Consider the following 26,837-nt stretch of genomic DNA (forward strand, 5'->3'; position numbering starts at 1 on the left):
GAGTCGTATGGTCTCAGCTGGGTGTTTCTAGATGTAAACATAGCAGTCGTATTGTAGGAAATACTGCACCAAACCTTAGTGAAAGGCCCAGCAGGAGGGGGAGATGATTTTTATTTTATTTAACTTTATTTGGCTCTACCCACTTGGATACTCAAGCAGACAGATGTGTGTGAGTACCTTGTGCAGGATCCCTTGGGAGTGACACAAGGGACACCAGGTACTGAGGTACTGCATCTACTGGGCTCCTCTTCACTGGCAGCAATGAGCAGTGTTTTGGACAAGCCTTTCATAAAAAACAATAATTATAATGGGATATTTTGCCTCAGTCACTCTCTTTGGTTCCTGGGCAAGGTTGCAGCCTGCTGTCCAATTTCGTTATTTTACACATCATACAGTTACCATCTGTCTTCTTACTGGGATAAAAGAAAAAAAAAAAAAAACCCACACCAGTGATATGAATACTCTTCTACTCAGAATATGGCTTAGCAAATTACACGTTTTTACAGGTGTTTGAAAACTCAGGCTGGCTGATAGACTTCCAAAGGTTTTCCTAATAGACAATGGAAATATATTTTTGAGTGTCTTACAGGCGAAAGCCTGCAGTTGTCCCATGAAATCTCTTTCAGGTGAAAGCCTTCAACCCTGGGAAGAGGGTCCCTTGTCCTCCACCACCAACAATGATGCCCAGGGGGGTGGCCTTGTGCAGGGGGTTCTGTGAGGGTGACAGGCACCTCTGCTGGAGCATCATCTGAGAGGCACGAGTGCAAAGATGAGATAAGGCTGAGCAGGTCTCGTGCTCCAGGGCAGGAAATGCACACAAAGTAAGGAAGGAGACACTTAGCTCCTTAGAGACTACTACAGGTGGCACAGCCTACGGCTCTGTCGTGAAGCGTGGCTCTGTTGCCTCAATCAGCTCTATCTGAGTGAAAGATCCTTCAAGCACTGCTACTTAAGAGCTTCCCTGGAGCTGGAGGGTTTTACTGGAGGAACTTGCTGCTGCTGTTTGTAATAATTCCAGTTTGTCAGAAGAAAGACATGAAAAGTGTGAGCAAACTGTATATCCAGAGCAAATTCCCCTGTGGCCCGTACAGTTAAGGGATGAGGTGCTACAGGAGGAGAATGGCAAAGATGATCCCTTTTATCTCTTAGCCCATGAGTAAATGTAGCAAAACAGTGTGTGCAGCCTGCAATAAATGATACTCTCTCAGCAAGAAGGGCTTTCCTTATATGCTCCTGAGAGGTTTAAAGAGACCCTGTTGTATATTTATCTGCCCACTGGATATGAAACTCCCAGTATTGTCCCCATTTTTTTCAAAACTGCTCCTTCTCATGCTACGTTCATGCTACCTACAACAATGCTGTCAACCCCCAGAGCATCCAAACATCTCTCACTGCTGTTATCTATATAACAGGGAACATTGCAATGAAATAGCTTTTGGACTTTTTTTAAAACTAAACTTAGGTAAGTTGGTCACATCCCCTGGTTATGTCAGGCACAGTCAAAGCAAAAACACTGGGAAGTACCAATGAAATATGACAGTCCACCACCGCGAGGGCAGACGGCTTTTCTAGTGCCTGCATAGCTGTGGATGACTTCTGTGGTGTGACGGGATGTGGTGGCCATGCTCTCGCAGTGCCACCAGCTCAGTGCCATAACTGTCAGGGAGGACAACTGGCCCCTCTGCTCTTGTGCTGAGGTCTCTGCAGGCCAGTGTGGTTAAAAATAAAAAGGTCATAGCTCTAACGCAGGTGCTCTTATGCCATTGCAATTCTACACGAAGACCAGTTCACCGCTTCTTTGGCTGTTTGGGTTTCTTTCCTCTATTTCTCTGTAGGTCAAATCCTCCAAGGCTGTAAATCACCTGGAGCCTCCCAGATTTGCATCACTTCAGCCTTTGGCTCTATAGGCATGTGTTGTCTTTTGGGGAGCTTAAACTCATTGGACCAGAGTCCAATATGTGTCTCTACAGCCCCTGGCAATAATGTGGGTGTCATTAGAAACATATAATACACTCCTACCAATTTGCCAGTTACAAAACAATATAATGACATGCCAGAGCCACGTCTGAGTGTTCAGAACCATTTTCTAGAATGAGATATAAATTATCTATGTCTATAAAGACAAAAGTTTCTCTTTTCCCCCTCACGTTTCCTTTCTGGAATGTTGGACCCCTCTGTAGGGAAGATGTGAAAGTAAATCACTTGTTCTTTCTGAAAATCCAAGACCATCTCTGCTTTTCCCCATTTCTTCACTTATAGTAGGTGGAGCCATCCAATGACTTTAATATAGCTGAAAACAAAAGAGGTGGTGGAAGAGAGATACCAATCAGAAATGACGAGCCCCAGATTATGCCAAGTAAGTGGGTAGTTGTGGTTGGGTTTGGCTGGTAAATAAATCAATCATTGTTTCTTTCCAAGATGAGGACTAGGTACTATATAAAAGTTCTCACACACCACGTTTCCTCACTCCATTTGACTTCTTTCCACTGGTTCGTGCCGTGGGACACGGTAAGATATTTCATGCTACTGATGAAAGCTAACTCATCTGATTAGCCTTGGAATGCTAAACTGAAAAAGATGGGAGTAAATATGGCTTTTGGGTCTCATAGTCCAAAGATTCCTCCTTATTTACAGTCAATTTTTTTTCCTAATGATTCAGTTTGTGGGATTACTTAATCACGCAGAAAAGGGGGAGAGCTGAGACATAAAAACATGGTCTTTGGAGCCCCTTTGATTTCTCTGGGCCCAGCACTACGTGGTACCACTGTATACAGGCAGTTCCTAAATAGTCCTGGAATATAAATCTTAAGAAAAAGGACAGGACAGAGAGTTTTTGTAGGCACTTAGCAAAGAGTGGGAAACAAAGGAACTGAAATACAAAATGGGAGTCTATTCTCATTTTCCAGCCTTTTATCTAAATTGGAAAGTGTTCTCTTTCAACCATCTTTTTTCTTGAAGGAACCATTTTCTCCTCTGGCATGTTTGGACACCTCAGTCTGCTGACCTGTAGATCCTTTTCATTAGCAGAGCTGTCACTTGCCTGTTAGAGGAATATAAATTACTACTGCCAGCAGACAAGGATGTGGGCTATGATGGGAGTTAAGTGCCAAAGAAGTGCTTAAACTTCACAGCATCCCTGTAGGTTTCAGCCTTGGGTGCAGGCACCCATCAAGCCCTTGCAAGTGGTGACCTAGAGAATTCCACTGAAGCTTTGTGCAGCTGCTTTTCTTTTTTGCATTGCTGATATGTTTTCCACTGGCCATTCTTCTTTCTTCTCATTTTTAAGAAGAAATAAAACAGTCACTGCGCTCTTTTGAAGCCAAGATTGAAGAATTTCAAAGTGCTATGAAGTTATTGCTATGCAAATGATGACCTATGCTCTTTGTTTCTTGTATGACATGGAATATTAATACCTATCCCCGAGCATTACAGCCCTTTCAAAATTCCCAAACCACATTTGAATAAGGTTAATGCTGGTGTACCACGGCCTTGTGTACCTCTTGCAGTGGCATGCCACTCTCACAACTTGCTGCAAGAAGGAATTATTAAGGAATGATTATGGTTACACCTGTCCTAGAAAAAGAAAACCAGTTATATATGGATAGAGGAGGTCCCCTTGTAAATTCCTGAGGTTGACAATACCCTTTTGCTTTAGCTATCAAAGGTGGGGTGGGCAAAAAGGGATCAGAAGACATTTTCCTATAGTGGCCTGCCTTTGGAAGGGGATGGGTAGGCACAGTAACACAATCTTTCCTCCCCTTGGGTTCACTAAGGCCTGTTTTTTCTTTCTCTTGGAGGACTCCCCAAAGCCTGGGACAATGGGTTCCCATCAGCAGAAAGGCGACGGCCAAGGGATGTCTGAGCAGTCTGGTGGATGCCATGGCAGTGGTGGCGGAGGAGGTTCATGCCACGGGGGTGGCGGAGGAGGATCCTGCCACAGTGGTGGTGGAGGAGGATACCAGACCCAAGGATCATCCTGCCATGGAGGAGGAGGCAGCGGCGGCTCCGGCGGCGGTGGTGGTGCTATTTACCAGACTCACATATCTTCATCCTCCTTTGGAGGAGGAGGAGGTTCAGGCCACCAGAGCCAAGGATCCATCAGCGGTGGTGGTGGAGGTGGAGGTGGTGGTGGGTCAGGCCACCAGGGACAAGGACACATCTGCATTATCGGAGGAGGAGGAGGAGGAGGAGGTGGTGGTGGTGGAAGCAGTGGTGGCTCAGGCCACCAAAGTCAAGGCCCCATCTGCATTGGAGGTGGTAGCATGGGAGGAGGAGGTGGAGGTGGTTCAGGGCACCAAAGCCAAGGTCCCATCTGTATTGGTGGTGGTGGAGGAGGAGGGGGAGGTGGGGGTGGTGGTTCAGGCCACCAGGGCCAAGGGCCCATCTGCATTGGAGGTGGAGGCATAGGAGGAGGAGGTGGAGGAGGTGGTTCTGGCCACCAGAGCCAAGGCCCCATCTGCATTGGTGGTGGTGGTGGTGGAGGAGGAGGAGGAGGTGGTGGTTCAGGTCATCAAAGCCAAGGCCCCATCTGCATTGGTGGTGGTGGTGGTGGTGGTGGTGGTGGAGGAGGAGGAGGTGGTGGTTCAGGTCATCAAATCCAAGGCCCCATCTGTATTGGTGGAGGAAGCAGTGGTGGTGGTGGTGGTGGTGGTGGAGGTGGTTCAGGCCACAAGGGCCATGGCCCCATCTGCATTGGAGGTGGCAGCATAGGAGGAGGAGGTGGTTCTGGCCACCAGAGCCAAGGCCCCATCTGCATTGGTGGTGGTGGTGGTGGAGGAGGAGGTGGAGGTGGTGGTGGAGGTGGTTCAGGCCACCAGGGCCAAGGCCCCATCTGCATTGGAGGTGGCAGCATAGGAGGAGGAGGTGGAGGAGGTGGTTCTGGCCACCAGAGCCAAGGCCCCATCTGCATTGGTGGTGGTGGTGGTGGTGGTGGTGGAGGAGGAGGTGGTGGTTCAGGTCATCAAATCCAAGGCCCCATCTGCATTGGTGGAGGAAGCGGTGGTGGTGGTGGTGGTGGTGGCCACCAGGGCCCCATCTGCATTGGAGGTGGCAGCATAGGAGGAGGAGGTGGAGGAGGTGGTTCCGGCCACCAGGGCCAAGGCTCTATCTGCATTGGTGGTGGTGGAGGGGGAAGTGGTGGTTCAGGGCACCAAAGCCAAGGTCCCATCTGTATCGGAGGTGGCAGCATGGGAGGAGGAGGAGGAGGAGGAGGAGGTGGAGGTGGGTCAGGCCACCAGAGCCAAGGCCCCATCTGCATTGGTGGTGGTGGAGGAGGTGGTTCCAGTCACCAGAGCCAAGGCCCCATCTGCATTGGTGGCGGTGGTGGAGGAGGAGGGGGAGGTGGTGGTGGTTCAGGCCACCAGGGTCAAGGATCCATCTGCATCATTGGGGGAGGTGGCTCAGGCCACCAGAGCCAGGGATCATCCTCTTTTGGAGGAGGTGGTGGTGGAGGTGGTTCATCCAGTTCTGGAGGTCTGTCCATTCAACAGCAGACCCAGCCAATCTCCTGGCCACCGCAGACCAAACACAAGTAGCATCTGCAGAAGGGACTCTCGGATCAAGACACAAACATGCCTCACATTTCTTTCTCTATTAAATTTAAGAATATTTGCATTATTCCTTTCTCCTCTTCCTTGGGATTTTTCTGTGCAGCTCTCCAGCTGACCAGAACCTCTGGTGTTGTGTATCAATAACTTCCAGCCAGGGTTGTTTCATATGTCTGTTGTCTGCTCCAATTTTCTAGTGCTTGCACAAGGCAATAAAACTTGCAGTTCTACAGAGCTTCAGTGTCTGAGTGGTTGGATTTTGCTTTATACCACGACGTTTGCATTATTTCCACTATCATGTTTTTATTCTGAGCTGATGTTGTTGTAATAAAGCTCCAGAGCACAAGTGCATTGAAAATCCACCTGTAGAAGAGATGCTGGATTCACTAAATACTCTTAGATCATCCTTTTAATGCCTGTTGCTACTCATGGTCCTGGCTTGCCCATCAGATAACATACCACAAAGTTAAACATCGTAGTCTCTCTACCTCATCAAAATGTCATGCAATGCCCAAGGAAGTTTTAAATGGATTGGGTGAGAAAGGATGCAAAAACTCTAGTACAAAAGATTACAAGGTACTATTACAGGTGTGAAGCTGAGGGCCTTGCATGTTTATGATGCAGGAGTTCTTGGTGCTCACAGCTGCACCAGGGAGATGTGGAAGAGAAATGTGGGGTCTCTCCAACCCTTACTCCAGCTCTGAACCCCTAATGGAGCCAGTCATGGGGACAGGACTTCAGAAAGCCCCTTCCAAGGGCTGAGATACTAAGCCTGGAGTAACTAGGGATCTCGTCATTCCCACAGGAATAAAACACAGCTCCAGGTATGAGTCTTCAGAGGGAGTTTCCCTATGGGAAGTGATTTCTTTGATGTGGTATATTCTGGTAATTAGCAGGGAAAGGAAAATAAACCTTCTCTGCCTGAATTATTCTACATGAGGCAGATGACAGGTGCCTGGAAGTGTCCCAGAAGAGACAGGAGTGACCCACACCTAGAAAGGGCTTCATGTTTATGTGTCCCTCTACCCTCTGTGCTCTCCCTCTTGGGACCCCAGGGATGAAAACATTCTCAAAACACATCCGGACAAGCTCCTCCAGCCAGTGTTACAACTGGAACAGCTGAGTTGCCTGGGATTTTATTATGAAAAATCATAGGATGATAAAATACCAGTGACCAGGAACTGCACCAACACTGCTGTTGCCTGCACAGTGCTAACAGAAAGCTTGGCGTCCCAATTCAAGGAGGTGGGAGTATTGCTGTTGAACATCCCTTCACCCAGAAATGGCCCAGGACCAAAAAAGCTTGGAGCCAAGTTTCAGAGGCCCTCAGGGTGACAGCAGGAGCACAGCACATCCTCAGATCTTGTTGCTTCTTCAGAAACACCATCTCCAAAACTGGGATGACTTCACATTTTTGGTTAATATCCATCAAGATGCTAATACACAGGGTGGGTGCTGGACCTGGTACTCTCTACCTGCAGCACACCAACTCCTTTCTAAAATAGGCATCACCCCTCCTCCCAGAGGCAGTGTCTGACCTCTGAACTGTCCATAGTGGTGCACTCAAACAAAAATCATCATCAACACTTCACTGGTGTAGTGGGGATATCCAGGCTTGTGGTCTTCCTTTGCTGCCCCAGCAGCAACAGCCCTACTCAGCGCAGCCCCCTCCATTCCCCTGGACATCTCCATAGCCTGTAACATACAATAAACATGAGTGTCCACAGTTCCTTCTGCTGTCAGTCACCACCCCAGCAGCATCTTCCAGCTCAAGTAGAGGGTCCTAGCTGGAGTCCCACAATCCTACCTTGGGAGTCAACCGCGGGAGGGGAGCTCACATGTGAGACCTGCAGCCAAACTACAGGTAGCCTAGGAAGTGATGCACTGGAGAAGCATTGGTCTGATTCAATGAGTCAGGACAAGTGGGCTGAAGGAGGACAGTTTGTTTAGTAAATAAAGCTATCACCGTTCCTTTGAATGCCTCACTTCCCACTTGGGAAAACTGAAAGAGTATAAAAGTTGCTGGATCTCACAGTGCTTCATTCGCTCAGCTTTGCTCTGTGGTACACGTTGTCAGAGACAAGAAGGGTAAGTTGATTTCTGCCAAAGGGAGTGATTTTTCTCTTACTTTCATGCTTGCAAAACATAAATACTTTGGTGAAGTACGTCTGATGGGTGGTGGCTTCAAAGGCAGGAAGGTTGCTGTGATGAATATAAATTTCTTGTGGATGTCAGCAAAAATAGGATCATCCCACGCTACTGAAAGTCATGTGTTTCATCAGTTCAGAGATGGAGATGGAACAGCTATGGGATAAAAGAGTTTAAATGGCGGGCTGATTAAGTTCAGGATTCTGGTAATCTGTCAGCAGAAGGCTCTGTGTGTGATTGGGATCTACGAAGCACAAAGTGCTTAGAAGAAAGGAAGTTCATTATGTGTGGAGAATGTCTGCAAATGTAGTTGGGCTGTACATGGGTCCTTCTGGATGGGGGAAAATCTTATAATTGACAGAGGCCACTGCTGAGTAAACGGCATGCTGTTTCTTGCAGGGTCACTCCTCAGAGATGTGCTCCAGACAGACATCCGGAGGCTGCCATGAAACATCCTCCCAGTCCAGCGGATGCCACAGTGGGGGCTCCTGCTGCCACGGGGGCAGCTCCTCCGGCTACCAGGCACAGGGCTCCTCCTCCTGGGGGGGCTCAGGCTCAGGCAGCTACGGCGGGGGCAGCGGGGGCTCTGGCAAGATCATTGTCAGCTCTGGCAGTGGAGGAGGTGGATCCTGCTGCAGTGGAGGATCCTCAGGCTACGGCATGGGAGGAGGATACAGCGGTAGCAGTGGAGGATCTGGCCACAAGATCATTATTAGCTCTGGCAGTGGAGGAGGTGGCTCATCTGGATGCTGCGGTGGGGGATCCAGTGGTGGGTCTTCAGGAGGCAAGACCATCATTGGAGGTGGAGGGAGTGGAGGTTCCTCTGGATGGTGCAGTGGAGGGTCCTCAGGCATGGGAGGGGGATCCAGTGGTGGGTCTTCAGGAACAAAGATCATCATTGGCGGTGGAGGGAGTGGGGGATCCTCTGGATGTTGCAGTGGAGGGTCCTCAGGCACGGGAGGGGGATCCAGTGGTGGGTCTTCAGGATCAAAGAGCATAATTGGAGGTGGAAGTAGTGGAGGTTCCTCTGGATGGTGCAGTGGAGGATCCTCAGGCATGGGAGGAGGATCCAGTGGTGGGTCTTCAGGATCAAAGAGCATAATTGGAGGTGGAGGGAGTGGAGGTTCCTCTGGATGGTGCAGTGGAGGATCCTCAGGCATGGGAGGGGGATCCAGTGGTGGGTCTTCAGGATCAAAGAGCATAATCGGAGGTGGAGGCAGTGGAGGTTCCTCTGGATGGTGCAGTGGAGGATCCTCAGGCATGGGAGGGGGATCCAGTGGTGGGTCTTCAGGATCAAAGAGCATAATCGGAGGTGGAGGGAGTGGGGGATCCTCTGGATGGTGCAGTGGAGGATCCTCAGGCATGGGAGGAGGATCCAGTGGTGGGTCTTCAGGAACAAAGATCATCATTGGCGGTGGAGGGAGTGGGGGATCCTCTGGATGTTGCAGTGGAGGGTCCTCAGGCATGGGAGGGGGATCCAGTGGTGGGTCTTCAGGATCAAAGAGCATAATTGGAGGTGGAAGTAGTGGAGGTTCCTCTGGATGGTGCAGTGGAGGATCCTCAGGCATGGGAGGAGGATCCAGTGGTGGGTCTTCAGGATCAAAGAGCATAATTGGAGGTGGAGGGAGTGGAGGTTCCTCTGGATGGTGCAGTGGAGGGTCCTCAGGCATGGGAGGAGGATCCAGTGGTGGGTCTTCAGGATCAAAGAGCATAATCGGAGGTGGAGGGAGTGGAGGTTCCTCTGGATGGTGCAGTGGAGGGTCCTCAGGCATGGGAGGAGGATCCAGTGGTGGGTCTTCAGGATCAAAGAGCATAATTGGCGGTGGAAGTAGTGGAGGTTCCTCTGGATGGTGCAGTGGAGGATCCTCAGGCATGGGAGGGGGATCCAGTGGTGGGTCTTCAGGATCAAAGAGCATAATCGGAGGTGGAGGCAGTGGAGGTTCCTCTGGATGGTGCAGTGGAGGATCCTCAGGCATGGGAGGGGGATCCAGTGGTGGGTCTTCAGGATCAAAGAGCATAATCGGAGGTGGAGGGAGTGGGGGATCCTCTGGATGGTGCAGTGGAGGGTCCTCAGGCATGGGAGGAGGATCCAGTGGTGGGTCTTCAGGAACAAAGATCATCATTGGCGGTGGAGGGAGTGGGGGATCCTCTGGATGTTGCAGTGGTGGGTCCTCAGGCATGGGAGGGGGATCCAGTGGTGGGTCTTCAGGATCAAAGAGCATAATTGGAGGTGGAAGTAGTGGAGGTTCCTCTGGATGGTGCAGTGGAGGGTCCTCAGGCATGGGAGGAGGATCCAGTGGTGGGTCTTCAGGATCAAAGAGCATAATCGGAGGTGGAGGGAGTGGAGGTTCCTCTGGATGGTGCAGTGGAGGATCCTCAGGCATTGGAGGGGCATCCAGTGGTGGGTCTTCAGGATCAAAGAGCATAATTGGAGGTGGAGGGAGTGGAGGTTCCTCTGGATGGTGCAGTGGAGGATCCTCAGGATACGGCATGGGAGGAGGATACAGCGGTGGCAGTGGGGGATCTGGTCACAAGATCATTATTAGCTCTGGCGGTGGAGGAGGTGGCTCATCTGGATGCTGCAGTGGGGGATCCAGTGGTGGATCCTCAGGTGGAAAGATCATCATTGGCGGTGGAGGCAGCGGGGGATCCTCTGGATGCTGCAGTGGAGGATCCAGTGGTGGCAGTGGCGGTTCCTCGGGCCACTCAATCATCATCAGCTCCGGAGGTGGCAGTGGAGGGTCCTACCAGTCCACACAGCAGAAATGCCCCATTGTCATCCCCTACATCACATCCCATCAGACCAAGCAGGCCTGCCACTGGCCCCCCAGCCACCAGAAGTAACAGCCACAGGCAGCCTTGGCACTCAGCAAGAACAACCCTGCCTCTCTACCCCAAGTTTGCCTGTTTCCTCCCAGCATGTCCTCTTCCCTTGTCTTCCCTTGACGCAGCTTCCCTGTGCTGTGAACTGCCAGGTGGCTCTTCTCACCCATCAATATGAAGGGAAATAAAGATTACTGTGTACAAAAGAACTGGTTTTTCAAGGTTGCTTTTATCTTTTGCCAGTCCCCTCTTTACTTTCAAAAATTGATTAATTACATCAAATACATTCGGCTCTGAAATCTTCAGTCTGCAGTGCTGGAGCAGACAGTTATTAACAGATCTTGCTTGAGAGAAACCTTGTTGCTTCAGCAGATGATCATTTTCCCTCTTGCAAATAATGTTCACCAAGGCTGCAACTTCAACCTGGGAAATAGTTCCACATGGTTTCCCCTTGCCAGAGAAGGAGGCAACCACAAGCTCTGGGTTTCACTTCAGGGATTTCCAGCGCAGACAGCATCATCCTTTGGACACGCAGTTAGGTTCTTATGTGCTCCATTTCCTTAGATTTATCACAAGAAAAACATTAATTATGGTAAAAAACAATCAGTGGCATTTGTGCTGAAGCTCACAGCAAGTCCTCTTCAGGACAGGTCTGATTACAGTCTTGTGTTCAGTAACTTTTAAGCTAACAGGTTTTTCTGTCCATCTCACACACACAACCGCTAGGCAGGAAACAAAATTAGGAATAAAAGGGATCATTGGCCATTCAAATGCTTGAGGGATCATGACTGACCAGATTCTGCCTTTTGCAGAAAAATTGGAGAGATCCTCTTACACCAGCAGCATCTTCGTCACGCCCCATGCTATCCATGTTAACGTTGCTGCGCATGAAGAAAGCTGCTGGGAAAAAGAATTGTAGAATCTGGCCAAGGTTTTTCTCTCACTCATAACAATGCAGACCAGGGCAGCATCCAATGAGGTGTTTGCAGTGGTGAGGCTGAAAGACAAAGTGACCTGCCAGCCCATCCTGAGGGTGACTGGACTGCAGGGCAGAAAAGGGCCCAGACAGAGCATCAGAAAACAGGCAGCATGGCCCTAATGTGGGGTCACCACCATGAAGCCTCCACCCATGAAGCCTTTTGCATCCACCCTTGCCTTTACCCAACGTAGGTATTAAAGCTGCTCTTTAACCTGGGCAGGGTTGTGGCAATGCCGACCCCTCCAGCAGCTGTGGTTCCAACCACTCTCTTCCTCCATGTGTGGCAAGTACCACACACGGACGTGTGCTACATGTTCAGTGTTTCCAGTCCCTGCAGGGTCCAGCCTTGGGGTGTCCACAAACCAGCGCTTGCAGGAGCACCTCTCCCCACCCCTGCCAAAAGCCTCCACAGCCTTCCCTCGCACCCTGGGTCCTGATGAGCTGCAAATCCTGGGTGTCCCTTTGTGCAAGTCCCTACACGTTGAATGCACGGAAGGGATCAAAGTGTTGCGATGCTCAGTAGTACAACACCCACACTTCACAGGTGAGAGCCAGAATTGCAGTGAGACCTTAGATTTCCCTTTGATGATGAGAGTGGAGTTTAGGCCACTGGAGGGAGTCCAAAGCAAGGAAGCCCCCTGCACCCATGTTCCTGGTGCCAATGGTCCTGTCCCCATACCAATGGAGTTGCGTGCATGCTCAAAATTATGTCCATCGTGACAGGGCTGGGCAGCCTGCTGCTGCTGTCACGCATCCTCTCGGCTAAAACCTCCCAATTACGCTTTCCTCTACTCAATCTCCCATGAGGGTGGATGCTGTTGTCAGCCTCCAAGCATGCATGACGCAGTGACAGGATGAAGCTGCTGCAAAACACAGCAGCCAGTGCTGCGATAACCATGCTGACAAACTGTCATTCTCCAGCAAGCAAAATACCCAGATGCCTCCCCAGCCTCAGGTGTGGGTGGGCTGGCCAGGGAAGCAGGACCCTCAGAAAATGGGTCCTGCTGAGACAGAGGAAATGTTTAATGTCCTAGAGTTCAAGGGTAGGGTCTTGATGGCCTTCAAATGCACCTTTGCAAACAGAAAGATTTCAAGACTTTCCCCACTCCAGCCTGGTCATCAGGACCCCTGGGAAGTTGGATCTGACACAGACGTCTCTGCTCAATCCAACAACAATGTCCACCTTGGGCTCCCAAAAGGCTGAAGGGAAATGGCCCCCACATCTCTGCCATCCTTACGGGGCCCTCTGAAATGGAGCTGGGCTGAGGTGCTCCAGAGTGCTGCACTGCCCCATCGGAGATGATACCTCCAGCCTGCTGAGCACATGGTTGCCTTTCCCAGTGGGCTGGACATACTCCTGCTCCCCATCCAGCTCCCTTCGCCAGTCATTGAGGAAAGTCTTTCCCCAGAATTCCCTGGGACTCTGCTCCAGCACATCCTTTACCCTTGTCGTTCCATCACACTCTAGCCCTAACTCGCTTCAGCCTCCATCCCTCAGTGTCTGCTCTGTCTCCACTCTCTGCTGAGTACACAAGAAGCTGCAGCCTAGCAGAAATGCATTGGGGAGCCCCCAAGACAGACCCTCAGAAGCCATTTGCCCCCAACATTTCAGAGCAAGACTGCTGGAAATGAATCATTTAGAATTAACAACTGCGATGCAGAACGTAAGTGATACATCTCCTTCGTATCACCTATGTGCTGCAAGTGAGTCAAAGAAGGAGGTAGCTACAGCCAGACTCAGTAAATAAATCTATCAGCATTCCTTAGAGTGTCTCACTTCCCTTAAGAGCACAATGAATACAATATAAAAGCTCACCTATCCCAAGCCTCCTCATTCATCTGCCACCGAGCCTTGCACGCATTTCCAGTTGCACTGAAGGTAAGTCCATTGACATGGAAACTTTTTGAACCCCTATGCAGAGAGCTTGCTCCACCAGTTGGTCTTGAGCATGCTTTCCATGAGGGAACCATGCTGGCTCAATATCAGACGGGCTTCACCAAAAACCAATTTAGTGTGCCAACAGGTCTACCTTATTTAGAGAAGGGAGTTGTAGCTGATATTCTAAGGGCACACCAATATGGTTGAATTTTCAGTTGCTGTGAGTTTTATCAGTCTCTACATCCAGAAGGATATACAGTGGGACTAAAGTTTTTAGACTGCCGTCTCTGAGTGTGTCAGGGTGTACGAATCTCTGTAAGTTCTCTAAGTCTTCCTGAACAAAGTTTTCCTGTAACTGTTGTGATCTGCAGAACAGTCCCTGGGTGCCTTTCATTGCAGGTCTTTCCTGTTGTCTAACATGGGTGAGGGTGTTTTTGAACCTGCCACTCTTGGAGGACTGCAGAAGATGGGGCAGATGGGGTATTTCCTAGATATTCCTCCATTTTTGGTTTGCTGTGAAGGCTCAGCAGTATTTCCCAAGGGGTCCTTTCTGATAGCACTGTTTCTTGCAGGGTCACTGCTCAAAGATGTGCTCCAGACAGACATCCGGAGGCTGCCATGAAACATCCTCCCAGTCCAGCGGATGCCACAGTGGGGGCTCCTGCTGCCACGGGGGCAGCTCCTCCGGCTACCAGGCACAGGGCTCCTCCTCCTGGGGGGGCTCAGGCTCAGGCAGCTACGGCGGGGGCAGCGGGGGCTCTGGCAAGATCATTGTCAGCTCTGGCAGTGGAGGAGGTGGATCCTGCTGCAGTGGAGGATCCTCAGGCTACGGCATGGGAGGAGGATACAGCGGTAGCAGTGGAGGATCTGGCCACAAGATCATTATTAGCTCTGGCATTGGAGGAGGTGGCTCATCTGGATGCTGTGGTGGGGGATCCAGTGGTGGGTCTTCAGGAGGCAAGACCATCATTGGAGGTGGAGGGAGTGGAGGTTCCTCTGGATGGTGCAGTGGAGGGTCCTCAGGCATGGGAGGGGGATCCAGTGGTGGGTCTTCAGGATCAAAGAGCATCATTGGAGGTGGAGGGAGTGGAGGTTCCTCTGGATGTTGCAGTGGAGGATCCTCAGGCTACGGCATGGGAGGGGGATCCAGTGGTGGGTCTTCAGGAACAAAGATCATCATTGGAGGTGGAGGTTCCTCTGGATGGTGCAGTGGAGGGTCCTCAGGCATGGGAGGGGGATCCAGTAGTGGGTCTTCAGGATCAAAGAGCATAATCGGAGGTGGAGGGAGTGGAGGTTCCTCTGGATGGTGCAGTGGAGGATCCAGTGGTGGGTCTTCAGGAACAAAGATCATCATTGGCAGTGGAGGTAGTGGGGGATCGTCTGGATGCTGCAGTGGAGGATCCTCAGGCATGGGAGGGGGATCCAGTGGTGGGTCTTCAGGATCAAAGAGCATAATTGGAGGTGGAGGGAGTGGAGGTTCCTCTGGATGGTGCAGTGGAGGATCCTCAGGCATGGGAGGAGGATCCAGTGGTGGGTCTTCAGGAACAAAGATCATCATTGGAGGTGGAGGTAGTGGGGGATCCTCTGGATGCTGCAGTGGAGGATCCTCAGGCTACGGCATGGGAGGGGGATCCAGTGGTTGGTCTTCAGGATCAAAGAGCATAATTGGAGGTGGAGGGAGTGGGGGATCCTCTGGATGGTGTAGTGGAGGATCCTCAGGCATGGGAGGAGGATCCAGTGGTGGGTCTTCAGGATCAAAGAGCATAATTGGCGGTGGACGTAGTGGAGGTTCCTCTGGATGGTGCAGTGGAGGATCCTCAGGCACGGGAGGGGGATCCAGTGGTGGGTCTTCAGGAACAAAGATCATCATTGGCGGTGGAGGGAGTGGGGGATCCTCTGGATGTTGCAGTGGAGGGTCCTCAGGCATGGGAGGAGGATCCAGTGGTTGGTCTTCGGGATCAAAGAGCATAATTGGAGGTGGAGGCAGTGGAGGTTCCTCTGGATGGTGCAGTGGAGGATCCTCAGGATATGGCATGGGAGGAGGATACAGCGGTAGCAGTGGAGGATCTGGTCACAAGATCATTATTAGCTCTGGCGGTGGAGGAGGTGGCTCATCTGGATGCTGCAGTGGGGGATCCAGTGGTGGGTCCTCAGGTGGAAAGATCATCATTGGCGGTGGAGGCAGCGGGGGATCCTCTGGATGCTGCAGTGGAGGATCCAGTGGTGGCAGTGGCGGTTCCTCGGGCCACTCAATCATCATCAGCTCCGGAGGTGGCAGTGGAGGGTCCTACCAGTCCACACAGCAGAAATGCCCCGTTGTCATCCCCTACATCACATCCCATCAGACCAAGCAGGCCTGCCACTGGCCCCCCAGCCACCAGAAGTAACAGCCACAGGCAGCCTTGGCACTCAGCAAGAACAACCCTGCATCTGCCATGTCACCTTTTTCCCTCCAGACCTGGCTCTCGTTGTGTGTTTCTTCCCAGCATGTTCCCTCCTCTTCTCTTCCCTTGATGCCACATCCCTGTTCTGAGAACTCCAGGATTAACAGCCCTGCTACTGGTGTTGGGATGCCTTCAATAAGGCTCTGCTGCTTTTCCAAAGAGCACTTTTTATATCTAATAAATGTAATAATATCTCAAATCTGCCTGTTTGGGGATTTTTGTTTTTTCTTGTATTCTCATCCAGCATCTTACTGTCTTGGAATCCAGAAGTCCATCTGATGATATATTTCACTCCTTTCTGTAAAGAAGATGATGGGTTCAATAGTGTGCTGCTAGATGCAGCTCTAAAGTCACCCACTTTATAGCCCCAGAGAGTTTGCACCTTCATCTTCCCCCTGGGATCTGTGACAGAGTAATAGCACTGCCTAAAATGTCAACAACCACAGCACCCAACATCCCTTTGATATCAAGGTGGAGCCATCCCAGATCATGGCTCTAAGGCCTCTGAGGTACCAGCACCCAATGACCATGTCTGTGGAGCAATGAAGTGCTGCTGGGAGACATGACCAAGGCCATCAGGCTCAGTCATAGGATCATAGAATTGTCTGAGTTGGAAGGGACCTTATAGATCATCTAATTCCAACCCCCTCTGTCACAGGCAGGGACCTTCCACTAGCCCAGGTTGCCCAAAGCCCCGTCCAACCTGGCCTTGAACCCTTCCAGGGAGGGGGCAGCCACAGCTTCTCTGGGCAGCCTGTGCCAGGGCCTCACCACCCTCACAGGGAAGAATTTCTTCCTTAGATCTCATCTAAATCTCCCCTCTCTCAGTTTAAACCCATTCCCCTTCATCCTATCCCTCCCCGCCCCCTCCAATCAAGAGTCCCTCCCCTCTTTCCTGTAACCCCTTTCAGTCCCATGGGGGGTGCTCTAAGGTCTCCCCAGAGCCTTCTCTTCTCCAGCTGAAGCCCCCCAACTCTCTCAGCCTGTCCTCACAGGGGGGTGCTCCAGCCCCCCCGAGCACCTTCGTGGCCTCCTCTGGCCCCACTCGAGCAGGCCCACCAGCCCTGAAGAGAGGGATTGGGGCTGACCCTCAATAGCAGCTGTTGCTGCCCAGGGTGGCAAATAACACCATGTCCATGTCCACGTCCTTGCCATCCTCCCCCTTCCCTCCCAGCTTTGCACACCTCAGAGCATCTCTACCCAGAGGGTGACCCTCACATGCTGAGTCAGCCAAATCAGCCCTGGGCCAGGCAGAAGGAAATACAAAAAGCAGCAAGTCCCTGAGGCAGTTCAACACACTCCAAATCATGCCTCCAGGCCTTAAATCCTTCCTTGCCCAAGCTTTTGAAATCTGCTTTGAAATGCCGAGGGCAGCACCACCCTGTGCACTGCTTTCTGCCCGGTAGACGTGGCCTGGACGTGGCCTTTTGCCAAAGCTGGGACTCACCGTCCCCATGGCAAAATTACTCAGATCCGAACAGCCCTAGTCCAGCCTGCACGAGCCTGAGCACAACAGGCTGCAGCGGGGACGCTGTACTGGGCCACACTACCAGTGTGGCCACAGCACATATCCCCCACAGCCCTCCAGATCAGTGTCCCCAGAGTCCCTGGTGTTTGGTGCTTTTTCCAAGCCAGAGGAAGGACACAGTACATGAAAATGCAGAAAGAAGCTATCAGGAGGCATAATCCTTCATTAGAGGAGTAATCCAGCCACAGTGGGTTTAAGTGTTGGGACATTCATACCTCCACAACTGTCTCCAGGGCCCCTAAACTTCCTCAGAGCACCTCTAGAACCCTCACAAAATACCTAAGCTGGGCGCTTTACTTTTGACGAGCTTCTGGTTCAGCTGCAAAGGTTTCCTCAGAAAATCTCCCACTGGAGCCACCAGTGAGATGCTGGAGGGATCAATGTGCTGTGTGGCCACCAGATGCTTTGTTTCCCCTCTCCCAGGTATCTGCTGATCACACCCACCCTTACAGGGATGCTCTGAGCCATGAGCGCTGCCACATCCTTGAACCAGTCTCTCAGCCCCTTCCCTGAGCAGGACCTGGTCACCACCACTCTTTGCCCCACATTCACTAATCCTCTTCCTCAGAACTCACCTCCCCCAGTCTCCCCCAGTGGCGCCACCTCACTGGGGGCCGAAATAGTCCTCCGTAGCTCAGGGCAGGAGCACAGGAATAGGATCATTAAGCAGAAGTAACAATTACTGCTGTGTGCAACGCAACAAGCAGCGTGAAGGAAAGATATCGATCAGATGTCATGAGTCAAAGCAAACACTCAAATCAGAATTTGATTAGTAAATAAATCCTTGCCATTCCTTAGGGTGTCTCACTTCCCATATATGCTAAACGCCATATAAAAGTTCCTGTCTGTTAAAGCTTCCCATTCAGTCGACTTTTATCTTCTAAATGTGTTTCCAATGGCTGAGGAGGGTAAGTTTGCTCTTTTCTGAGGCTTTATTTTTTCATATTCATGGGAGATAGGTTCACTTGAGCTCTTGTCACATACTTGCAGCAGTACCCACGTTGTCAGAGCATCCATAGCAAAGTTCTCGGGATCTGTATGGTTTCTTGCTGTGGTTGGGATCAGATCACTACAAAACAAGGTGAACTCAGGTCACTGGACTGGGAGCCATAAGGCTGAGCAGACTAAAAACCCAGATGAGTCTGTAGTGGGACCAGCACATGGTAACTGCGCAGTCTTTGTAGTTTTGGACATGTTTGCAACGTGCAGGACACGTTTTTGATATTATTTAATAACAAGTCTATGTTGTACTTCATAATGGTTACATACCTCTATGGCTGTGCCGATCACTTTATGTAAAAGACCTTTAGGGATGCAACGCAATGATGGCAATAATACAGCCCGCAACATCACCTTGCATGGAAATTTTGATCCACCACTCTTGCAACAGTTTAAAAATTGAAACAAGGATAATCCTTTCCATTTTTACAGTTCTGCAGTTACGGTCATGAAGATGAGTGGGGAAAACCATGGCAGTTATCAAGTGTTAAAAGAATATATTTCAGATTTTGATTCTCTGGAAATACACCCTGGAGATAAGGAAGAGAAAAACTCTCCCAGTAAGAGTCAAAATACACTTGCATTTGAAGAACAGTTAGGCAGTACCTGGTTTCGAAGCCTGGTATTGCCCCAGACCCTCGTAAAGCTTTTCTGATCACACCACTTGAAACCTCCCCACCAGCCATGATGCAAAAATGAAGCAAAACGGTGCAGGTTTGTTTTTTTTTTTTTCCTTTTTCAGATTTACCACTATCTTCGAGGGAGATGTGCCCGGCGGAACAGGGGCTACAGCGATGAGATCTCCTCACACCACAGAGGAATATGCAGCAGCAGTGGGGGTTTCTCAAACCGCCAGGGACATGGATCCTTCTTCTGTGGTGGGGAAGGCTCGGTCATCTACAGCCGGGGACCTTCATCCTCCATGCCAACATCATCCACCTACAGCATTGCAGGGGAGTACAGATGTGGCAGTGATGGATCTATTGTAATAGCCAGTGGTGACAACGGGGGGACATTTGGCTGGGGCACTGCAGGGGGGGCAGTCCCAGTCTATGGCACTGGGGGAGGAACAGGGTGCAGCAGTGAGGACTCAGGCTGGAACATCACTGGCAGTTCAGGTGATGGTGGAGGATCCAGCTGCCACAGTGGGAGATTGGGCATCACTGCTGGAGGAGGATACGGATACGGGTACGATGCGTCACCGAGAGAAAGGGCCTTAACAGGAGGAGGGGTCAGTGGCGGATCAGGGTGCTACAGCGGAGGATCAGGCTATGGCATCGGGGGTTACTCGGGCCCAGAGCTCAGCTCTGGAGGCTATGCGTCCTCCCAGGCCATGCAGCAGAAATGCCCTGTGGTCATTCCCAACATTGAGGACCACCAGAGCAAGCAGACCAGCCAGTGGCCCCCCAGTCAGAAGAAGTGACTGACCCAGCAGCCGCCCCTGCTCAAGCAAAAGTGCCCTGGATGTGCCACAATGTGGCTTTTCCCCGACGGTGTCATTACGGTCAGGGAACTTTGCATTCCTCGCATTGGGCTGTGCTAGCAACGTTGCTGCAAGCACTGCTGGGAAAAGTGATTTGTGTTTTGGTGATGGGAAAAGATTCTTCTCTCCATCCCATTTTGCTCACGGGTTGGAAAATAATAAAACTTCATAATCTGTGGGAAATTTCAGTATCTGAATAATTTCTTTAATTTCTGGCTCCTTCACTCAACATACAGATAGATACTCAAGGAATCTACTTCACAACACAAGATTTATCTTCCAACATTTTTGATATATATTTTACGACCATACTCAAATGTAATATTTATTGTAACAGAATTAAAATACACCATTTTCAACAGCTAGAGAAGGTTCTTAATTTTGCTCTTGCTGGTCAGAGCATCCCCCATGCTGTTCCCAACAAATAAAAACATTGTGCCCCGCCAAGACCCTCTGCATGGGTACGCAGGCCAGACTCTGCGAGCTACCTTAAGGAGATATGCAAAACTCCGGTTGATTTCCGTCTGATTATTATTTACATTGTGACCTTGGGAGAGCAAGGTTGTTTACTTGGAAACAATTACACACCAGGTTCCTGTCCCAAAGAGATTGCAGGTGATGTTGTAAACTGGAGCACGTAAAGCTTGCACCAGCGGCATGAGGCAACTCGAACAAGCTCGTTTGCTTCCTCACAGTGACCTGCTTCATGGCATTTTTTATAGGATCAGGCCCTAAATTAGGCACAGGAAGATCATTCCTCTGTGCTGTGCTGATGGGACAGTGCGGGGGAGGCTTGAACATCCAGTGCTGGTTGTTACATGGTATTTGACAAATATTTCAGGACTGTTCTCTGGTGTTTTTTTACTCCTTCAAAAATTGGTAATGAAGGAAAAAACCAGCCATAGATCTATGCCCATTTAAAAGGGAGACAAAAGAGCATGAAGTTACATTGTAAAACATTTTTTACCATTGTTGCTTTCACCCACCTGTGGGGATTTTGACCTTTTCATCTCAATGAAAATCAAGAAAACTTGGCCCTGATGTTTGTGAAACACCACAGATTACGAAAACCAAAATCCTCTGAGCTCCAGCCCCATGTTTGGTGCCACAACAGGTATCTTTCATGCTGTAAAATGCTGTAAGACTGTGGTGCAGGGAACATTACACAAGGTTTTGTCAACAGCCATATTAAATTCCATTCTAAAATTAGACAGCATTATCATTTATTTGCATCTACTTATATTTCTAAAATCTACCACTTCATTATTGATTTCTGCTATTTTCCCTACTTCATCTGATAGCATCAAAGGTAGCAAAAGAACTCAGAAACTCAAACAACTCCCAAGAGACTTCCAGAAAACCTATGAGCGTCTGGAGTATTCGAAAAATTCTCGTCTATAAAACTAACTGATCAAAAACCATCCCAAAATTTCAGTCCTCCCCAAAAATAGAAAACACTTACAGTATAAAAAAAGTATATTATTCACTGTCCCACTTGGCTGGTTCTTTGAGGCTTGTATCAAAAAGCACTCCACAAGCTCAGATGTTAACCAAGCTAGATGATATAATATTATAATGGACCCAAGGGAGAAGGAGGATGCTCTTGCATCCAGAGCTTGAACACGAGGAGCTGGAGCTGCATCCCACTGCCTTTCTCTGCACACTGGAGCAGCTGCATCTCACCTCCAGCGTGAGGCTGGGAGCAGCGGAGGCTGGATTTTACACGCAGGTGTACACATGCGCACTTGCACACCCAGATTTCCTCCCGAGTCATTGTGCAACGGGCGAGGAACGAGTCATCCTTCATGGCTGACGAACTGTGATAATGCAGGACTCTTCCACGAGCGTGTTGGTGCTTGCAAAAGCTGTGGCCCCTCTGCTTTGGCTGTTTGTAAACAGGCAGGCTGAACGGTAAACATGAATCTGGCTTCTTGATGAAAGTCACTAACTGGCGCCTCTGGATAGAAACTAAAGAAATTGTTTTAGATATAGCAAGTGGGAGCCACCCCCCTGCTTCAGATGTTCAGTCAATCTCTGCCCAACAAAACCTTGTGACTCCTGTGTTTGTAGAAGGAGTTAAGATGCAAAATGAGTAAAAACACAGAGTGAGTCCTGCTGAAGTTTCATGGTCAAGCTCTTAATAGGAGGGAAAAGAAGAAACAGAGGCTATTGCAAACTCATTGTTGCAGAGCTGATTGCACCAGGGCCAGGCAAGCGCTCCAGGCTTGCAGCAGTCCACTGCTCTGCACCCAGGGTGCACCCGTCCTGCCCCAGGGAAGAGTTGGGTGAGATCAAGATGCGTGGTGAGCCCGGGTGCGTGGTCTCTGAGCTAGCACTTTACTCACAGCTTACTCATGAATGCAAGGTTTGCCCAAGTGGCTTCTGTAGGCATGCATTTCCCATTGAGGGCAATGGCTGCTGCAGAGGCAGGCAAATACAAAAAAAGTTAAAATATTGGAAAAACGGAAATTTTAATAGAGCAATTCTGTCCGGGGTTTTTTGGTATTGGCCAGAAGAAATGTCAGCAATGAAAATTAGTGGTAACTATGTCAACATCAGTGAAATGGCTATAAAATCAGACATGAAGTAGAAGGACACAGGCAGAGAAACTGCACTACCCTTCTGGGGTATTCACAGGTATTAACAAGACTTTCCAAAAGTGGCCTGTACCGTTACCTGGCTTCGACAGGTCACTTTCCAGTGTGGCTCTTGGAGCCTGCCGCAGTGGCCACAGGCTTCATTATCCTGATTTTATTGCTCTGGGAAATGACATGGTCAGAGAGAGGAAATGGAGAGGGGATCCTCAGCTGCTAAGCTTCTGGCACCTGCAGATGTCTTACATGGTGAAGACAACTTTAAAGGCGCTTTCAGAGGACATGTGATGAGGACTTTCTGAAAACTTGCCATTTTTTATGGTGAGGACCTGAAACCGATGGCTCTTGTCCACTGCACAAGACCCCAGTCCTGCCAAGAGCAGTTAGAGGTGACCGGGCACCATGACCTCTCCTCCATGCCAGACTTTGGGTGAGAGGTTTCAGGAGGATAGAAACCCAAAAAAGCACCACCTTTGCCATCCATTTTGCAATATAAAACTCATTCTGGCATGACGGTGAGACAGTCAAGCCACCCACACGGTTTTCACTCTTCGTGCATTACAACCTGCGTGGGGCAGGGTGGCAATTAAAGCTGTGTAACACAAGGAAGACAATCTACTGTATGACAAGTCAATCAAAGAAACCGGGTTGAATAAGCTTTTGAAGGTGGTAGATAATTAGAGGTGTGGCTGTTTTGTAAATATGTTGGTCATTTTTCCCCAGGGGTTTATTGCATTTTCAGGAAGAGAGTGAGGAACCGTATAAAAGTTCTCAGTTGAGAGACCAACTCATTCACTCGGCTCCACTCCTTCTTCAGAGCCTTCACAGCCAAGGTAAGTTGCTACTCCACCGCTAACTTTTCATTCTTATTAAAATTTGCTGAACTGAGCTGAGCTATGCTCTTACAAAGACGGGTCTGTCTGCAGGTGCTGGGATTATTGAGAGCCAAGTTCTTGCCTCGATGGCTGGGGCAATTTTGTGCTATCAGAATTAGTCTCAAGGCTGCCTGTGCTCAGAAGCAAAATTTATTGTTCTTATCACATGTAGATACGTTTGGATTACTTCAGTGCTCAGGATTCCTTTTTTCCAAAGGACAAACTGGAAATAAAGAAGTAAAGAATGGGATTTGGGAATGAATGGGAGACAAGAGGCTGATCTTTCATAAGAAACCTTGGGTTTAAGCTGGGAATTTTAATTGCATTTATGAGTCTAACTCCTTTAGTAAGCTCCTTTCGAAGACAGAAATCTTCAGGAACTGAAAGTATTAAGCTGTCCTTGAAGAAATTTAGGAAAGAACTGAGAAGGCAGATTTAAACTATGAGTGGAAGGAGTAGCATGAACAGCCTTCAGCTCAGCTGGCCACATCCTGGATGCCTTCTGCCTCCTTGAAATCTCAGCTCTCCTCAGAAGGGGGTTTAGATCTGCATATGGGATTTTCCTCGTGCCTCAGGAAACTGGGCACTGGCCAGCCAAGAATCCACAGGGCATGGAGGGAGCAGAGTACACAAGGAGAGAGGAAGGCACAGGAGTATCTTCATTTTCAGCACCTGGCTTTGAAAGTGTATTTTGCCAAGGCTCTAATACCCACAGTCCTGGCTGTAAATTCACTGGCTGTGCCAGGGCCCCTCAAGACTTCAAGCTTTTCAGACCCTTGCCAAGACGCCTCTTGCCAGTGCAGCATAAACGGGCAGCCCACAGCGCATCTGCTCCTCTGTTACACAGCCCTGAGACAATCCCAGGGTATCTTGCACGAGCACTTGTGGGATGCAACAAGGGAGAGCAAGGAAACGGCTCACGGAGCCAGCAGAAGTGGAGATTAGGGCTGCTGGGGGGGGCTCATGAGAGCGTTCAGGTGGTGCGGGCTGATCCAGCACTGCGGGAATGAGGCCCCAAGCTGGGGAAATGGGATGGGCGGACAGGCAAATCCTGCTGAGCCCCGGCAGGCTGATAAGCACATCAAGGAAATCTGAACCCAAAGCGGAGCAGGGAAAACACACTGTCCTTCATGCATCTAACAAAAGTCTCTTTTTCCCAGGGTTTGCCACACCAACTGAAAAATGTGCTCCCGTGGAGACAGAGGCTGCCACAGCACCGAGAGCTCCTCCTGCCACAGCGGAGGCTCCTCCTGCCACGACAGCGAGAGGTCCTGCCACGGCTCTGAGGAGGTCATCTGCCACGAAGTGAGCGCCGTGCAGGATGTGACACCGGTGGTCGTCCTCCCGCCACAGTGTCCCGTGGTCACTGGGCAGGTGCCGGTGGCCCCCGCTCCCTGCCAGCAGCAGCAGCAGATCAAGCAGCCGGTGCAGTGGCCCCCACAGCAGCAGAAGTGAAGGGGCGAGGACGAGCCGACAGTCAGCGCACACTGTGGGGCTGCACCTCTCCCCTCTCCTCCGCAAGATGCAGCCCTGAGCTTGGGCAGGTCCTGCCCCTTTCCTCCAGCACGTATTACCTCTCCCTGCTTCTGACAACGCAAAGTGGCATTAGCATGGCAGATTTGTGATTTGCCCTCACACGCGTGAGAATTTGAATTCATTAATTTCCTGCTTCTGTCTCCAGTAGCAAAGATGTGATATTAAAACTTAAAGCTCACAAAACATCCCAGTGTCCTAGTGTTTTTCCACCGTTACCCTCCTCCTCATCTTTAGAATCCTTCCCAAGCCCACCTTTATTAACCAGAGTTGAGTTTCAGAGCTTCCCCTGCTTCCCATTGCACTTCAGTGACAGCGATGTGTCAAAGCTCAGCTCTCCACTCCCCACAACTTGTGCGTCTGCCAGACAAATCCAGATGCTGGGTTTGGAAAAGCTGTCTGGGGTTGAAGGTGCAGATCAGCATCTCTCATTAATCCCAGCCCTTGGCTCTACGACAACTGGCCCTGAGCCTTGGACCCTCACAGGCACGTTTTGAAGGAGCTAAAAGAGAAGCTTTGGCTTTGTAATACGTACCTGGCTGGTGAGCAAGTACAAAAGCAGACTCCATCTAGGAAGTCTGAAAATCACTGATCACTGTAAACAAGGGGGTATAAGCAGAGGAAGGACTACATCGTGTTAATCTTCCTTCTGACCTGTTCTAAATAGAGAACATGGGGTTAGATAGGTATTTTGTGCAAGGTAACTCTGTTTTTTGAAAATCCCAGCAAGAGTCCCTACTGCCTACATGAAATACTGGCTGATGCAAAATAAAACTGGGTTTAAGTCATGTCATGCACTACAGCACTGACTCCCACTGTGAACTCTAGTCCTGTAAACACCACGCGCATCTGGAAAACAAGAGAAAAATTGTGAAAGAAGAAAAATGTTCCCAGTTCCTACCAAAGTTTAAGCTAACTTTTCTTAGCAGAAACCATAAAAGTTCTGAGCTTCCCTTGTAGATGTAGAAAAAAGGAATATCAAATGGACAGATGGCCATAAAAATCAGTTGTATTTCCCATTGCACTTTCAGGTTTTCCTCCAGTATCCACCAGCACGGAGACAGATTGCTGCAGGAATTCGTGCCTCTGTGAGATGAGAGCATTATTGTGTGTAATGCACTAGATATTTAATTAGCAAAGGGTTTGCACTGAATCTTTGAAAGGAACAAGAAACTTATTATTAGCACTTGTTTTATTATTACTGTTAATTAAAATAACGAGCAGCATCATTCCCAAATGCGAGGTACATGATTGCAGGTGCAAGGAATGAACGACAGGGTCAGAGACGTGCAGCTCTGACTGTACATGAAGGCGTTGTGTGGTGCCACCGACAGTCCCTGTCCCCCCAGACACCCAGGTACCCCTCTGCCAGTACCAACCCCATCCTGTGCCAAACGGGAGGTTGAAACCAAGCCAGACTGGAGGCTCCAGGCTGGGTTTGAGCCTGACTGAAAATGTTTGGGGGAAGGGGAGATAAAATCTCCTATCTTAATTCTTTCTAAGCAGTCCAAGTTTTCACCTACGCTCTCAGCTAAGCTGAAGTGCTGCAGGTTGTGTCATTCATTGAAGGAGAGACTTAGGAAGAGCCTGAGGAATAGAGACAGCAAATCTCTCCTGAGCTGGAGTTTTGTTATCTCAGCACACACGTCTGGGGAGTGAAGCAAGAAAGCAGATTGCATAAATTCAGCAGGAAATTGTCCCCCCCTCCCCCTGCCATGAAGGCCACAGCAGCAATGATGCTTGTGCTGAGGGCAACCTCTGCAGAGGACATTTTTTGGACAGTGCCTCAATCAAGTCAGCAGGAGAAGAGCGAGCAAGAAACTGACCACAAAAAGCATGATAAAGCCAAGGCAAACGTTAGAAAAGCTAGACGCAAAGGGGCCCTGCATGCAGAGCACATTTCTTAGCACTAAACAAGTGTTGGGCAAGTGTTGGACTCCTACAGAGCATTTTTGGCTGTGCCGTTGTGGCTGCACACAGCGATGCTGCAACATGAGAGTCCTGGA

The 26,837-nt window shown here is 49.9% G+C and overlaps 4 protein-coding genes across 4 annotated transcripts; all 4 read left to right on the forward strand.

Moving 5' to 3' along the window:
• The first annotated feature begins 3,818 nt into the window (after nucleotides 1-3,818).
• On the forward strand, nucleotides 3,819-5,534 carry LOC141936451 (uncharacterized). Its single transcript, XM_074853407.1, has one exon. It carries the CDS (start codon nucleotides 3,819-3,821, stop codon nucleotides 5,532-5,534), a length of 1,716 nt encoding a protein of 571 aa, XP_074709508.1.
• Nucleotides 5,535-8,108: 2,574 nt separating this feature from the next.
• LOC141936413 (uncharacterized) lies at nucleotides 8,109-10,538 on the forward strand. The gene is made up of 5 exons (XM_074853330.1): nucleotides 8,109-8,223; nucleotides 8,317-8,875; nucleotides 9,074-9,321; nucleotides 9,727-9,997; nucleotides 10,211-10,538. The coding sequence occupies exons 1-5, from the start codon at nucleotides 8,109-8,111 to the stop codon at nucleotides 10,536-10,538; spliced, it is 1,521 nt and encodes a 506-aa protein (XP_074709431.1).
• Nucleotides 10,539-13,962: 3,424 nt separating this feature from the next.
• Nucleotides 13,963-15,762, forward strand: LOC141936304 (uncharacterized). The gene is made up of 4 exons (XM_074853176.1): nucleotides 13,963-14,077; nucleotides 14,171-14,359; nucleotides 14,459-14,531; nucleotides 14,622-15,762. Exons 1-4 carry the CDS (start codon nucleotides 13,963-13,965, stop codon nucleotides 15,760-15,762), a joined length of 1,518 nt encoding a protein of 505 aa, XP_074709277.1.
• A 2,051-nt stretch (nucleotides 15,763-17,813) lies between these two features.
• LOC141936383 (uncharacterized) lies at nucleotides 17,814-19,769 on the forward strand. The gene is made up of 2 exons (XM_074853292.1): nucleotides 17,814-17,870; nucleotides 19,089-19,769. Exons 1-2 carry the CDS (start codon nucleotides 17,814-17,816, stop codon nucleotides 19,767-19,769), a joined length of 738 nt encoding a protein of 245 aa, XP_074709393.1.
• Nucleotides 19,770-26,837: the final 7,068 nt, after the last annotated feature.

The sequence above is a fragment of the Strix uralensis genome, chromosome 32 (assembly GCF_047716275.1).
Source record: "Strix uralensis isolate ZFMK-TIS-50842 chromosome 32, bStrUra1, whole genome shotgun sequence".
In the NCBI taxonomy this organism is placed as follows: domain Eukaryota; kingdom Metazoa; phylum Chordata; class Aves; order Strigiformes; family Strigidae; genus Strix; species Strix uralensis.

What these genes read in the sequence shown, in the direction of transcription:
- LOC141936451 (XM_074853407.1), top strand. Translation starts at nt 3,819, where the DNA reads ATGGGTTCCCATCAGCAGAAAGGCGACGGCCAAGGGATGTCTGAGCAG.
- LOC141936413 (XM_074853330.1), top strand. Translation starts at nt 8,109, where the DNA reads ATGTGCTCCAGACAGACATCCGGAGGCTGCCATGAAACATCCTCCCAG. An exon ending in GGAGGGGGATCCAGTGGTGG is followed by an intron (nt 8,876 to 9,073) that starts GTCTTCAGGATC and finishes AGGAGGATCCAG; the next exon opens with TGGTGGGTCTTCAGGAACAA. An exon ending in CATAATTGGAGGTGGAGGGA is followed by an intron (nt 9,322 to 9,726) that starts GTGGAGGTTCCT and finishes TCGGAGGTGGAG; the next exon opens with GGAGTGGGGGATCCTCTGGA.
- LOC141936304 (XM_074853176.1), top strand. Translation starts at nt 13,963, where the DNA reads ATGTGCTCCAGACAGACATCCGGAGGCTGCCATGAAACATCCTCCCAG. An exon ending in CATCATTGGAGGTGGAGGGA is followed by an intron (nt 14,360 to 14,458) that starts GTGGAGGTTCCT and finishes TTGGAGGTGGAG; the next exon opens with GGAGTGGAGGTTCCTCTGGA. An exon ending in GGAGGGGGATCCAGTGGTGG is followed by an intron (nt 14,532 to 14,621) that starts GTCTTCAGGAAC and finishes GGGATCCAGTAG; the next exon opens with TGGGTCTTCAGGATCAAAGA.
- LOC141936383 (XM_074853292.1), top strand. Translation starts at nt 17,814, where the DNA reads ATGAGCGCTGCCACATCCTTGAACCAGTCTCTCAGCCCCTTCCCTGAG. An exon ending in CCTTCCCTGAGCAGGACCTG is followed by an intron (nt 17,871 to 19,088) that starts GTCACCACCACT and finishes TTCCTTTTTCAG; the next exon opens with ATTTACCACTATCTTCGAGG.